The sequence below is a fragment of the Neolamprologus multifasciatus genome, chromosome 8 (assembly GCF_963576455.1).
Source record: "Neolamprologus multifasciatus chromosome 8, fNeoMul1.2, whole genome shotgun sequence".
Classification (NCBI taxonomy): Eukaryota; Metazoa; Chordata; class Actinopteri; order Cichliformes; family Cichlidae; genus Neolamprologus; species Neolamprologus multifasciatus.
This window is the reverse complement of record NC_140446.1, coordinates 11,611,899-11,626,796: the sequence shown is the minus strand read 5'-3', so window position 1 is coordinate 11,626,796 and position 14,898 is coordinate 11,611,899. Positions and strand designations below refer to the sequence as shown.

Sequence of the window (14,898 nt, the reverse complement as noted above, 5' to 3'; positions counted from 1 at the left end):
ATTCGCAGCATGTAATATACGGTGCTTTTAAAGACAGATAATCACAAATACAGATGAGGGATCTTGGATGAATGCATGAAATGTGTTTTCATACCAGCAGCTAGCATGGTGGCTTCTATGTGGAAATGTATTTAGTTTAAAGGGGTAAATGTAGGGAAATGATGATTAGATCATAACAGATTTAGGGGACTTGTTCAGGAATATGTTTACAAAGAAAAAGCTAGCCAAGGACATAGACTGAGAATTTCAGCTTCACACAAAAATATCCAACTCAAAACAAGCAGACTTTTCAATATTTCTATTATTTCTTATTTTATCTGTTTCTTTTAAGCTCAGTCTGCCAACATGTCTCAAAACTATATCTGAAATATGCGTTTTATTTAACAGCTTCTGATGCAAAAACAGGAATTAAATGGCGCACTATTGCCCCAAATCCTCATCTGCTCAGCGCAGCCACACAAACCTAGCGACCTGGTCAGTTAGTGTGTCGCCTTAGTGGCACTGGTGACTTTTCTGTCTGTAGCCTGTGGCTAAATGTTGTATGGATTGTGACTGATTCTTGTAAATGTGTTCTGTGAAACCTAGTGGTGTTTTTATGAGGTTTAATCATTTACCAATGTGCTACAAATGACCATTTACCTATTTGCATTGTTATAAAATCACAATAACTGAAAGAACGGACACAGCTTGACATTTTCAAGTTAAAAGTTTACGGAACACGAACAAAAAGATCTGCAATGAAAAATAGCCTATGAATCAGGCTCTGAATGAAATGCGAGTGAAGAGCACATCGTTCCACGTCATCAACAATGTTAACAACAATGATATTGTTAAATATAATAATCTGATTTTCCCACCAGCACTCGGGCTCCTTTAGTGACCAGCTCTGCCGGAGCGGACAGCTCTGATAGATCCATGCGGGCCAGTAACCTGTACAGCCAAGCATGGCAGCACATCCACTGGCTGAAGTTCGACACAAAGGCAAGAGGATACTGCAAAAAACAACACATAGTTACGACTTACAATTTCTTTTTCATGGTCCCAGAGAAGACATGTATGCTGAAAAAACTTTTTACCTGCTCATGAAGGTATGCATTGAATACAATCAAGTAGAAGTATCGCTCCAAGCTCTGCATTGTTCTGTTGAGAAAGTAGTCTTTGGTGCTGCTTCCCTAAGAGAGGAATAAAAGCTTGATTATCTGGTCACAGTAGCAGCTTCTACACGGTTTTTATAATTTTTCTAGTAAAGCACTTTAACCAAACTTGCTTTAATAATTAAGCTTATTTCTTGAAAGACAGGAAAGAGATCAATTAATGATATCAACTTCTCAAGTCGTCCATCAGCTCGAGAGCTCTCACTGATAAAAGACGTTTATCAAGGCTGATTGTGCTCTCACATGTCTTCTATTAAGCAGGACATAAACTGAGCAGTTTATGAGCCATTTATAGTACAAGCTGCTGCTTTTAAAGAGAAGTTCCAACAAAAAATCTATATCATTACTAACCTGAATTTGATAATCTTCACCAATTCCCTCCAGCTTACTCTTGTTCTCATATATTGCTTCTTTTATGTTGTGCATTTCTGAACACAGGGCAATCGCCTGGTCGACCTGTGAAGAAGAAAAAGACAATGAATCACATATATGAACAATTTGTTTTTAAATACCTGTTTGGGTAATAAAATACTTTGTACCTCTCGTTTTTGCATAAAATCTTTATTTGGGACCTACGTATAATTAATTATAATTTTTTTGTCTTTCAAATCATTGTTATGTAGACAGACATTATCAGCTTTACCTCTTCCATGACCTGCTGTCCATTAGGCAGCTTGTTGATCAGAGACTGGATCACCTGGAACAGTGGTCTGGGTTCTGAAGCAGCTGGCTCCTCAACTCTGACAAAACAAAACAAATATTTTGCCTTTATAAAAAAAAAAAAAAATTAATAAATACTTGTCATTGACTTTCTATTTGATCTAGACTTCTTACTGGGGTGGAGGCTGTGAATCACCCCTGAGGCGATTCATGACAAGCGTGCCCAGGATCATGGCTAGGTTGGTGCGTCCAACGCCCACCTGGCAACTGAACAGCAGAGCAGGCAGCTTCTGGGATGCACCATGGCCCAGAGACAAGCTTGGGCTCTCCTGGAAAACGATGCACATAGATGAGAGTTAAGCTATTTTCACACATGAATTGCAGACAATGTCAGAAGTCCCAAATGCCAAGTTGTGCAACAGATCTGCTCTTACTACCAAAAATAGTAGGGTACTTCCTGGATAGGGTGCATTTTTTAACGTAGGACACAAGATGCCCACTTGCCACGTGATAGATAATACATACTTTGCACTGGAAAATGTCAGTTTACAGACTGGGGCCATCAAACCAATGATATCAGGCTCACTGCATTGAATTGATCACTTTGGAAATATCAGAGTGAGTGTTACTAAAACAAAGCTCTGATCCAAACAGAAAAAATGAATCCGCTTTCAAACCACAGGGAAAGGTCACAACAAGAATAAAAGAACATCCTGTATGAGTGAAGGGAAGGACGGAAACCAGACAAAGTGGATGACCAAAGAATGGACATGAAGTGAGTCCTTTGGGGGACTTATTAATAATTGATTACACATACAGGACAGATAATGTCATACATGTGGATTAAAAGAGCTAGCATTACTTTCTCACTACCTCAGTGAGAAACTCCAGGCGCTCTCCAAAGCTCTGGCCATGAATAACTTTAATGGCGCATCAGAACAAGATCCAAATATAAAAGACAAGCCCAAAAAAGGACCATGTAACAGCTGTTTTTGTAGTGTGATTGGCATTTTTACATCTGCTTACCCTGAGTATGTTAACAAACGCGTCAAAGTCTTCTTCCAATGGTGCTCCCTCTGTGGGCAGCGGCAGTCTGTAGTACCTGCAAAACAACACACTGTCACCCAGAGTTGAACCCGTGCCTGTGTATGTTGTGTCAATAGTGCCCTTATGTAGGTCAGAGCACATAAACATATAACCTTAAGACTTTATAGCCGAGCTCCCAAATGTTGTGTTTCCTAATCTCATCAGATAGAAACTATGTCTTTTCCGGCAAACCGCAAAGGATGATGGGAGAGATCCGAATCACAGGATGAGCCCAAACACCTGCACTTTGACTCTATTTATAATAAAACACCCTATCGTTTACGAAACATAAAGATTAAGAGTAAAAGCTTTAGGGCTCTCCTATGGAAGTAATACATTCTCTTGGCCTGGATACACAGCGAGCGGTTCACAACATCTCAGCAAAGCCGACACCGCAGATCTGATTGCAAACAGGATGTTTCAATCTGTAGTTTTTACGCCCCCGTTTCTTCTCGTTTCCAAAAAAACGCAGGGCAACCAGTCTTTGCACAAACAAGCGCCACTATTTATAACCTTCCCTGCATGTTCAGCAGCAGGCAGCCACACGCTGCTTCGTGTAAACTTGTGCGTGTGACCCGAGGAGCTCAGGCACAATAAAGGAACAATGTAAACAAACCTGTAGGCCGGCATAGTGAACATCGGCCTCTTGTAGACCTCTTCGGTCACATGGATGTCCTCCTCGCACGTGATAGATATCTTCTGCGGCTCGTCTTTAAAGAACTCGATGTCATTGTAGACGTAGAAGACGTTTTCGTTGAGCTTGGCGAAGTCATGGAGCTGTGGAGCGTGGATGAAAGGAGAGTTTTAGTACTGTTGCAAATGACAAAAAAACCCCTCAGGGATTAGGCATGAGTTTGTCTCTCACCTCCTTTCTGATGGTGAGCTCCAGGCTTTCCACCCTCTCCTCTTTTTCCAGGTCATGAAGGTTCTCATGTAGATTTTCCTTCCTCCTCGGGGTATATGGCACAAAGTCACTGTCCTTGTGCAGGAAAACAACGGGCTCCTCTCTTACACAGACGAATATAACCTCCTGTAGGAAGAAATATGGGAAAACAGGCCTCCTCCTTAAAACGACGCTACTTTTAAAAATAGCTGGAAACAATTTCTCGTCATATGACACTGAGCACATGAATGCAGAGTTTTAAAAACCCAATGTATAATTTTGTCAATTTCATTTTAATTGCGGCCGGTTTCTAGCTGCTCTAAGTAGAAAGATTCATTTTCCACTGGCGCACATGACCACAACTTTCTGTTTGCTCAGTTCTGCAATCCAGCCACAGCCTCCACTGAGCACTTGACTCCTCAAATATTTACTGACAACACGGAGCGAAAGAGGCCAGGCAGAGCTAAACTGGCACCAGCACAGGAAAATAGGATCTACCGGAGAAACCTATCGAAGGCTTAAGAGGAGCACATTGAAATTGTGCACATGTTATAGCAGTGACCTCTTGTCCTTGTGCCTGGAGTCTCTGGAGAACCTGCTTGAACCCATTCAAGCTGGGCTGACCCATGCCATACAGGGGGTAGGATCCTTTCACTTGGCGGAAGTTGGGCGCCCCATAACTGCCCGTGGTGTTTAGGACATCAGCCTTGCTGTAGACATCCTGGACCATGAAGTACTCCCCCTGGAAAGAAGAGCACATATAAATCTGAACTGAGCCAAACTGTTCCAACTTCCAGCACAGCCTTCATTGGGAGAGTAGCAAAGTAAACATTACAGTGGTTGACACGGTGTTTACATGTGGAAGTGCTTTGTGTCATCGCTGCAAGATTAAGCTAGATTTTTGTCCTCTGTGTTTGCAAACAACACCAAAAAGATAACGTGCGGTTACTGTGTCGTCTCAGAAAGTTCAATCTATGCCCTCCCGCCCGGATCTTTAGTAGACCTGGTCCCTGCACTGATCCAGAGAGCTTAACGCGCTGAAACAACAAATACAGACACCCTCATGACCATTGGACTTTCCAGGTTTTTCTTATATTTACATCATATACATATTCACGTCTCTTTCCCATTTCTAGTTGGTATTTCAATTTGTTATATCAATATGAGTTAACAGAGGAATAATATCAAATCTACTGTTTTAAAAAGAGCTCTAACTTTCTATGTGCACAATATATAAGTATATAAATATATAAAGAAGATTGATTAGTAGTTTTACTACTTTCAATATCAGCATCAGCCCCAGAAATCAAGTTTTAATCAGGTATTAGGCGTTCATAACATTTCAGACAAACATTACTGGTAGAAAGAAAGGAAGTCACTTTTTTAAGGAGATGTTCTCAAGACTAAACTCCTGACCTCTCTACACATATAAAAGGAGCTGTGAGTTAACACTGACAAAACACTGCATGCTTGAACTACCACAGCACAGTTGACAGAGCAGATCAAAGCCTTGAGAGGAGGGTGACAACATTCCCGTTTTAATGGCCGCCTCTGATCATAAAAAAGCGCATGACAATGTTCCTACACCCCTCTGCAATTTGGACATGTAAATGTGAAAAAGAGAGAATGGTGAGATGACTCCACAGCTTGCTGTGACAGTGTTGTTCTTTGTCGCAGCTACAAGAAGAGCACGTCACCCTTACCTGCACGAGGTAGTGCTCGGGCAGAGTGTCTGATATCCGGCCGACTTTGTAGTTGGTCTTGAGGATGTCGTCGTGAATCTGAAATTCCTGTCTGCAATTATATCTGCAATGCAAAACACAAAACAAGGTGTGGATGGTGCATAGAGGCCAATTTAATTATCAGCTGCTATTTGCTTGGCCTGGGTTGACAAAAGAGATGATAACGGGGGCAAACACCGGGGCTGGAGGGTGAGGGGGGTGTCACCTCAGCGATCAAAAAGGTTTCACACCCGACTGTGAGAACGCAGATTCGGGGAGGGACTTACGTGATGACGACAGGTGCAACTTTGTTGGTGATGATGGACTTGGCCTTGTTGTTGTGGATGTTGACTGTCTGGAAGGGGCTCATGCAAAGAGACTGCTTGCTGTCAGCCATCGCGTTGCCATGGACACTCTCAAGCGGCGACGCAACAGAAACGGGCTGTGGTGCGGCACTGGCAGTTGTACCCATGCTCCACAAGCTGCTGTAAATGGCATCGCATTGGACTTAGAAACAGGAAGCAATCACACACGAACGCACGCACACAGCGGCGGAACATACAATAGTGTGTATTTGGAGAGTGACATCATTTACAAACATACTTAAGGTGTGAAAAGTTATTCAGTGCTAGTCTCATGCTAAAATTAGGAATAGGTTAGAAAAAGGTGTTACTCACTAGCGTATGCTATATAAATAGAATTTTGAATTACTATGCAGATTTTTTTTATTTTTCACATCATGAAACATTTTTTTCTACGCTAGCATCATGGCTGAGGATTGCCCACCAGTGATGTCATTAAATGTGACACACAGACAGACAGTGAAGCTCCTGTAATAATAAAGAAATACATACATTTAAAGAGTGTGACGAGTTACACTTGAGCAGGCTTTGCTTGCTTGCTGGTAGGCCATATGTGTACAGCGCAAAAGAGGACTGGATTTGCTGAAAAACCGTCTCAAAACCATGCACTTTATTAGATTTTTCAAATGTATCTGAATTAATAAACAATGACGAGGCTAAAAATTCTTAAAACTGACGGTGGTCTGTTATATTGGCCCCCAAAGGCTCAAGTCCTTCTCTGTATCTCTCTTGTGTTTTGATTCAGTGCTGCCATAAGGTTATTTAGGTTTTTTACTTTTAGCGGATGGGTTTCAGGAAATTACGTACTGACATTCATGGCTGCCAGAGGATTCGCTATCTTTGTGAGTGCTAAATAAGAAGACCGGTACCATTCTCATATCTGTAGAATATAGAAGAAGTGGAAACACTGTTAAAGGCTATTATGATCTCAAAGGGTCTGTTTGGAAGGTTTTTAATATGGTTAACCAGAGCCACGGTAATCAGTATGTTTGGATGGCACTGCTCTTAACATATAATCAGAATGAAAGAATCTACATGTTGAACTATAATTTTTCTGATTATCATTGCAGTTTTGCAATTCTTACATGGCAAGCATTCAAAGCTGGGTATAGAAAAAAATCTGCTTTTATTTTAGCAATCTGCTTAACGAAAAAAATAGAAATAAGAATTACTTCTTTATATGATCTCAAATTAATTCCTTTTTCTTTTTATGAGCAAAAAAATAACTCATAAAATCCGCCTTTTTAGGCTTAACCATTAATTTCATTTCTCTACAGTTTCATCGTGGTCATAGTGGTAGGGGTTCAGAGTCTCCAATGAGAGCCAGCCAGGTTTCAACAAAACCTTTTCTCCTCTGAATAAAAACCAAGCTTTCCAAGGAGCTCTACAGATAAACAAACAAAACTTCTGACAGCCTAGCAGGCCACACCATCAGCACTCATTAACATCGCTTGTAAGACAAAGCTGGCTGGGAACCTATTACCCCTAACTTAAATGAACAGAATAATACATTGAGTCCCCAAACACAATCAGACAGAATGAATCCAACAAACACAAAATCTATCGAATGTCACACAGTTTAGCCGTATGGAAGCTTAGCCTTCTAGCTGAGCTCAAAGCACCTCTGTGTGATCATCAGTTTTGAATAGAGTGGGCTCTCAAGGTGCAGAGAGGCTGTGGGTGAGAGAAGTGCCACATGAGTCACAGCTACTGTCTTCTTTGTTGCTTCTGAAGGTAAGAAGGTAGGTCAAGCCTTGTACTCGGAGACTTTTTGATTCAGCAGAAAGATTCTTCTCACAAGCACAACGTGTTTCCTGGTTTGGATTTTTTTCTCAATGTACAGTATAAATGGTTTGCAGTTCAAAGAGTTCAAATAATTATATGATTTCAGTAATTATGCTTCTATCAAATAACAGCTGCGGAAAAAGACTGAAGGCAAAAGAGTCAGAAACCCTGCCCGAGTTCAATAGGAGGAAGCCAAGTTTTCAATGCTGTGCTCCAGCAGCTTCACAAATCTATTTAAGTCCCCGTCACATACCAAAAGGTTCTCTGTTAGCATAATTTTGTGGCCACCGCAGGAAACGTAACAAAAAACACTCCACGACGTAACAATTCAGTAAAATATAATATCTTACGCATGAGATGAAGTGCAATCTGTGCTTCCAGAGCCTTTTCTTTGCTGCTTTCTTTCTGCCATGGTCCAAAGGAGTGTGAGAACTTGGCATCACATCCAAAAAAAGAAATCTTCCTTCTTTGAATCCACTCACCCACCCCCAGTCGGAGGGAAACACCCCTTGTGGGAGTTCAAAGTGCCAGCCTGCTTGGCATTCAGGCAAAACTTCAGAAGTTATACTTTTCAGACAACGTCCTCCTCGTCTTTGCTCCGTCTCCTGACTGATGTTGGGGAATAGATTCATGCAGGAGACTGGAGTCTCAACGGAGGAGACCAGGGGAAGTAGCAATACATCTGGCAGCCAGATGGCTAACGCTTAGCTTTCTTTCACATGGGCAGGCTATGCACAAAGATAACACACAGCTGACTCTTTCCAACGGACAACACATGAAATGATAACTTTATTATTCACTTGACAGAAGCGGATCCACAGAAATATTTTCATTTTTTTCAAAGCTTTTTAACTTCCGCTTTTATCTCATAATTTTTGCTTATGTTAGCAGGAAATTGCAATATTTCTTCTCTTTCCTTTGAAACTTTTCTTTTTAATGAATAAGGGTGGCATGAACCAATCTATACTTGCAAATTCGACGTGTGGGCTACATAAATGATACAGAAACAAGCTGTGGTAAACATTGTACGCCCAAGTATACCACAAGATGTAGCAGATGTAAAAGTGTTGCCAGTTTTGGACTATCCATGTAAGATATGCCCATTTTTTTACAGAGCATTCAAGCTAGGAATACTGTGGCATCATGCCACCTCACTATTCTGTATACAAGCTACGAAGACGGAAAGGGGAGTGGCTTTGTTGCTGCGCATTTAAGCCCTCGGGAGAGATAGTAAAAGAGCCAAATTGACAGTAGTAGAAAGACATAGCCAGCACTGCGAATGCTGATGGTTTGGACATCACATGGATCTGATTCCAAAATGCCTACACACGATGAAAAATGAAGCACATTTTGCAGGCCTGCTGCAGATTAGTGTGAACAAGCAAAGGTGTCATTAAGAGAGGTCTTTTTAACACTTTTAAGGCAAACCGTTCACCTTAACGAGTTTTGCTTTGTTCTTCTCTTAAAGTAACGGATAGAAACAGACTAATTTCGATCTCTGTCCCTTTAAGGGCATTTAATCAGTAGGTTTCTTTTACCCACCACCACAGTTATGCATGACTCTGTGGTTTAGTGGAAGGCCATGAAACACTGAAAACAGATTCTCACATTATATTCAGCCACGCACTAGAACTTCCTAAATCTTATCGCATATGTGATGTGGTTGTTTGTGAAACATCTGATAATTGAGGATACGTGATACGTTGCTTTGACTTTTCAGCAAGGAAATGGTCACACTGTAGGCTCTGCTCTCTTACTTTGCAGCCTGTCACCACTGCTGCAAGACCACGGTGCACACACTTTGATACAGACGTTCTTGCTGGACGCAAGAGCAGCTCTTCAACTGCACTAATTTCAGCATAGGCAGACCTGGTCTCCGCCCCCAGGCGGGCAGCCGGGGTGGAGGCCTGTGTAGAAATAGTCTCAGTCATAAACATCCTACTGGCAAGCCAATCAAGGCAACTCATTAGAGAGGCTGTTTATCCCACACATCAACCAGAGTAGTACTGCACACACACTGAAGCACTGCACTGATGCTGCACTGTGTGGAATTCAATGAAATAAGTAAATGCACACACAAACAAAAACAATAATGTTGAATTCAGCTTTCTGTGTTTGTGTAGGAATCTGCCAACAAAGCTGTGATCAGCTGGTGAAAGTTAACCAGCGGCACTAATATTTAAATTCAAAGGCAGCATAGTGGGCTTACGACCATGGAAACCAGAAGCTACTGCCAGCCTATCAGTACTGCTCCATTCAGGACAGCCCCATTTAAATTCAGCCGGTGTCCCAACTTTGCTGTAGCAACGTCTTCAGACAAAAGGGTCTGAGCGCAGACAGGAAGGAGCTTGCAGCTGCAGGATGCATCTGTTGGTGGCCCCGAGGAAGGATGCAGAGCACCCTTTATTCATATGAGATGCAGGGGTTTAAGAGAGATGGGTATCACTTTGTAGTGCGCAGGAGATCTTTCGACACAACTTCCCACATTGAGGTTGAGAGGAGAGCCGCCAGCAACAAAAGCCACATTAAAATTCTAAATTCAATACAAATTGGCATCACCTAATTCATAATCAGGGATCCTGTGTATTTTCTGGTCTCCGTGGAGGCCACTCGTTCAGTCTGAAAATGTTTAGGCTGAAAGCATGCTGGGTACACAAAAATAAGCTGATTTAGTGCAATGCAGTCATGTCGTGTCTGGAAATAGCCACACAATATCCCCATCAACCATCTGATCTTCTGTGCACTAACTTAAAGTATGACATCTGAATCCTAATTTTATTTAATAATAACAATGACACATTGTCCCACTCTCTCTCATCACAGGCTAGACCGAGAAAACCCTTCGACCAAACTCAGTCACACCCCCACACAAGCTAAGGAAGTGTAAGCACACCTTGACAGGAAACGCTTACATGTACTCTCTGAAACTTCCTCCCTGCAGCTGTACGCATATTTAACCAACGAGGTTAAGGGTTGCAGGCGTGATTCCACAGGACATTGCTAGTTCCTGCCCTAAAATGTCAGTTCTGCACGGAAATGAGCTCAGTGCTTCCTCTGCAAAAAATCTTTTTTGTGTTTTCCTTCAACTGTTCCAAAAACCTCATTGTGAATTTGTGTCAACTTGTGACTTTTGCTAATCATTGTACAAAAGAAATGACCCGGTTTACCACAGTGTGCTCAGAAAGAGCACACTGTGGTAAAAAAAGAAGCTGCGTGCTGATGCATGGTGAGAGGATGCTATTTTCAAATCTGATCAAATGTGTGAAATAGCATTTCCACTGCAAGAGTTAGCATCCAGAGTGACAGCCGAGGTGCACGCACTGACTGGACGACATCTAAAGGAAATGGCATGTAGCACTAGTAAGAGCTGAAAATCCACTGAGACACAAACAAACTCTGCTTCTGCTACTGCAGTGATACGACATAAATCACGAGTAACCTTTAGCCTTGCACATTCTTGCTTTCATCACAGCTTGACAGTGAGCTCCAGCTAAAAAGGGTTTACAAATCTATTTTTAAAAACCCTGTCTGTAATTTATTTCATCTCAAGATGCCAATAATATCTTCTTATTTCAAGCCTGCAGTGGTGTGGTTTTCACTTTTTGTAAACCTCAGTGTCTGGCCACAATATTCTGGCAGATCTGCCGGTTCAAGTGACAGCAGATAGATTTTACACCGAGTTGTTAACATGTTACATTTCGCTTGCAACTCGAGCTAAAGTGCTAAACTTGTGTAAGTGCAAACAGATCTTGACTGAGCAGCATTTTGTAAGATGGTCAAGGGTGTCTGAATCATTTCAAACAGGTGCTGGTCACTCCGCCACAAGAATGAGAGTGGATAAACACTTAAGAGGAGAGCTTAGGCGTCACATGCCATTAAGAATGCAGTCCATGTAGCTATGTGAATGTCAGCCATGACTGGTATTATCAAAGAATGTTGTAAACAGATTAAAAAGATATTTTACATCTCTTAAGTCTCATGTAAAATCACAGCGTGCATCTAAAGAACAGCGCATGCCATTTCTTTTGTACCTCTTGAAAACATACTGATGACACGTTTTGCGACCACAAACCAGCAACAGGAGTCAAGTGTCACAACAAAGAAATTGCAAAGTATGACAACTGTACCTGACATTCAGCTGCTCATTCCACCGTCCGAGAGGTGCGCGAGTCTCAGAGAAACACAATCACCAAACAGAAAATAATGGGTTAAAAAGAACCAAAATGACAGCTCTCCGGCAGGCGAGCAGTCTCACTCAGATATCCCCACTGGCATCTCTGTCTGTTCTGTGAGGCAATGTGTCTCTGCCTCCTGATCAAACTACAGCAGGCGGCAGTCTTGCATCATTAACATGTCCTTATAAAGCAAGTCAATGAACATGTCCTTCAGTAAGGACAGATCCCAGACAGCCACTGAGTAGGAAAAGACGGTAGTGTGCAGGGAGGTGGGGTGGGGGGGGGGGGGGGGGGGGGGGGGGAGAGAGACTCCGCTGTTGGTTTGTTTGTTACTTTTTTGTATGCATCCCCTGCACATGAGGTGCAACGTTGCTGGGATTTGTGTGTGTATGAAAATGATTGCGCATGTGTGTGTGTGTGTGCGTGTGTGTGTGTGTTTGGGGGTGGGGAGGGGGGTGAAGAGGATGTGGAGGCGGACCCAGAGGCTTACTCACCATCCACTTCGCCATCCAATCATAAACCGGAGCCTCCTGCCAGCACAATACCTTCTGAACACACAGATCTTTCAGCAACTGTATCAAACTAAACCGTCACTTCTTACACAAATTACGAGCAGATGCAGCAGTAAACCCTCACTGCAGAATGTAAGGTGCACTTGCAACACCGACAACATAAGCCTAATTCACTGCAATGCGCTAATTACTCCATTCATTAGCAGTTAACACATGTCATGTCGAAGGTAAACAGGCTTACAGCTGGGCAAATACTTAGATTTAAGCTTGAGTTTAATCTGTAAATGCCTGCGTGCTGTACCCTTTGTAGTCATAACACTGAGGGTATGTCAGTTCAAACAGCAAGCATCCTAAGGTTTGAATAAGGCACGAACACAGCCAACAGCATCTGCTTGCAAAATACCTGTATCGAAATTCTGCCAAACTTACCCGTTCGGGTAAGTGCATTTACACTTAGGACTCCAAATTATTAAACAAAACGGCCAACAACATCGGGCTTATCGTCTGAGTGAACTGCATGTGAGAATGTTTTCTTACAAAAGTATGTGCGATCACAAATCTGTCACAAGATAATGTCCACATCAAGCTGATTTGCAAAAGTGGTAAGTGGTTTTTTCGAGATATGGATGTAAAATCTACTGCTGCCACACCTGTTCCTTCCTTCCTGCAGCCGCGCAGGCCAAAGATTCTGACGTTCTTGCAACACCGTGAATGTGAAACCAAACCCTCCCATGGCCCGCAAACCTCAAAACATGAATGAATCCACCCAGGAAGTGAGAAGTAACAAATATTCGTTTATTTCCCGGGGGGGGATTTTGTAATAAACTGTCATAAAGCTAATGAGTGACCCACCTAGGCACAGGCTCATGCACCTTCCCTTTTTTTTAAATCAGAAAAAAAGCATAATTTGGAATAAGAGGATATTCAATGGCAGACTGAAAAAAATATCCTCTCTGCTTAATGTCCCCATTGGAAAAGGACTGTACGGCTTTTATCACCTCTCTTGTTCAAATCTTTTCTCAGGCCTGGTGTCTGTCTTATCTCCAGAAAGCCAGTTTGCTAAGAGCCTTGTAAGAGCAATTGTAAGGAAGGGGGAAGTATTTCGCCTGAGACAAGTTCTAAGCTTCCAAAAACATTAGAAATGAAATACATTATTAATGCTTTCAGATAGTCTTTTCATCTTTCTCACAGCACAGGGACACTGTTCCCAAATCAAAATGTTTCCCTAATCAATCACTGTCAAGTTAAAAATACCTCAGCAGCTCAAAGCTCTTGGGAAGATGAAATGATAACTAATTACAAATACACGGGGGCATGTTCTGGGTGGACTTACAGTGCAATATTCTCTTGAGTCCATTGATCAAATATGACACCTTGTGGTAAGAATTAACAACTGCATTTAGATAATTATCTAATTTCCAAAACACTTCTTTTCACTCAGACAACTATTTAATCACAATCAGAAAACAGTGCCCAACTGGGAAATTAATTAATTTACATCAAATGTCCTCTGAGTAACTTTGGATATGACCAAAATTATATTTACTGGAAAGCATGCCTCCAAATATTTTTGATATTATCAAAATTATTTTACATCAAATTTTTCTTATAATGTAAGAAGGTCAATTTTTTTTCAAATGTTTCTTAGCAGGTCTTAAAATTATGTAAATACAATTAAAGAAACAACAAGACATTGGAAGCAGTACAGCCTTACTGCTTCCAATGGAATTAAGATGATTAGGAGCAGCCAAGTGCTTGTAATAAAAAATTAAGTGATAATTAGCAACCTTCTCTCTAAAAGCACTTTTGGCAGTCTGCTGGTGTTCAGCTGTTTGTTAACACAATACAAAAGAGGAAGGAGGGTTATGTAATTTATAAAGATTATGAAAATGTAGAAAACAAGCTGGTGTGCCAATTATCCCAGGAGTGGTCATTGCAACAAATTCACCCCAAGGTCAGACCCTGGAATGCTCAGAGAAATCACAAAATAACCCAAGAGCTACATCTCAGACTCTGGAGGGCTCAGTTAGTATGTTAAATGTCAAAGTTTATGACAGTATGATTAGAAAAAGACTGAATGGATTGTCAAAAGAAAGCCTCCTTTCTCCAAAAGACAATGGCAGCATGGCTTAGGGAGAATCAAGGTGCAATGGCCCAGTCAAAGTCCAAAGCTTAACCCAACTGACATGCTGGACCTTGAGATCGGATGCTTGCAAACATCAATAAACTAATTCAACATTTTAAAGTGTGCCAAAATTGTAAGAGACTGATAAATGGAAACAGAAAACAATTACTTCAAGTTATTGCAGCTAAATGTGGATCTCTATAACCCACAGAATCATGGGGTGTGCTTAGTTTTCCACACACTGCTTCTGCATTTTGGCTTAGTTTGACACAGTGTAATACATAATTTTTTATTGTTCATATGAGCATGTATTTACCTAATTTGAAGACTTAGCAAGGACCAGATCATGTTTAATTATGTCCTCACTGAAAAGTACACTTTTTCAGTTCTAAGGTCTTAGGGATCACTAAGACCTTAGAACTGAAAAAAGTGTAC

The 14,898-nt window shown here is 41.5% G+C and overlaps 1 protein-coding gene across 5 annotated transcripts in view; it reads right to left on the bottom strand.

Moving 5' to 3' along the window:
• pald1a (phosphatase domain containing paladin 1a) overlaps window positions 1-14,898 on the bottom strand; it is a 61,748-nt gene that overhangs the window by 45,091 nt on the left and 1,759 nt on the right. The window contains exons 1-12 of one of the 5 annotated variants that reach the window (XM_085170066.1): window positions 11,779-12,061; window positions 5,792-5,989; window positions 5,487-5,589; window positions 4,346-4,525; window positions 3,766-3,930; window positions 3,517-3,677; window positions 2,841-2,916; window positions 1,989-2,143; window positions 1,798-1,894; window positions 1,506-1,610; window positions 1,077-1,172; window positions 858-992 (exon numbers count right to left, since the gene is read on the bottom strand). In XM_085170066.1, the coding sequence (XP_085026192.1) occupies window positions 858-992; window positions 1,077-1,172; window positions 1,506-1,610; window positions 1,798-1,894; window positions 1,989-2,143; window positions 2,841-2,916; window positions 3,517-3,677; window positions 3,766-3,930; window positions 4,346-4,525; window positions 5,487-5,589; window positions 5,792-5,976 (1,458 nt within the window). In that variant the 5' untranslated portion in view covers window positions 5,977-5,989; window positions 11,779-12,061. The other 4 variants (XM_085170068.1, XM_085170064.1, XM_085170065.1 and 1 more) reach the window with 4 other exon arrangements.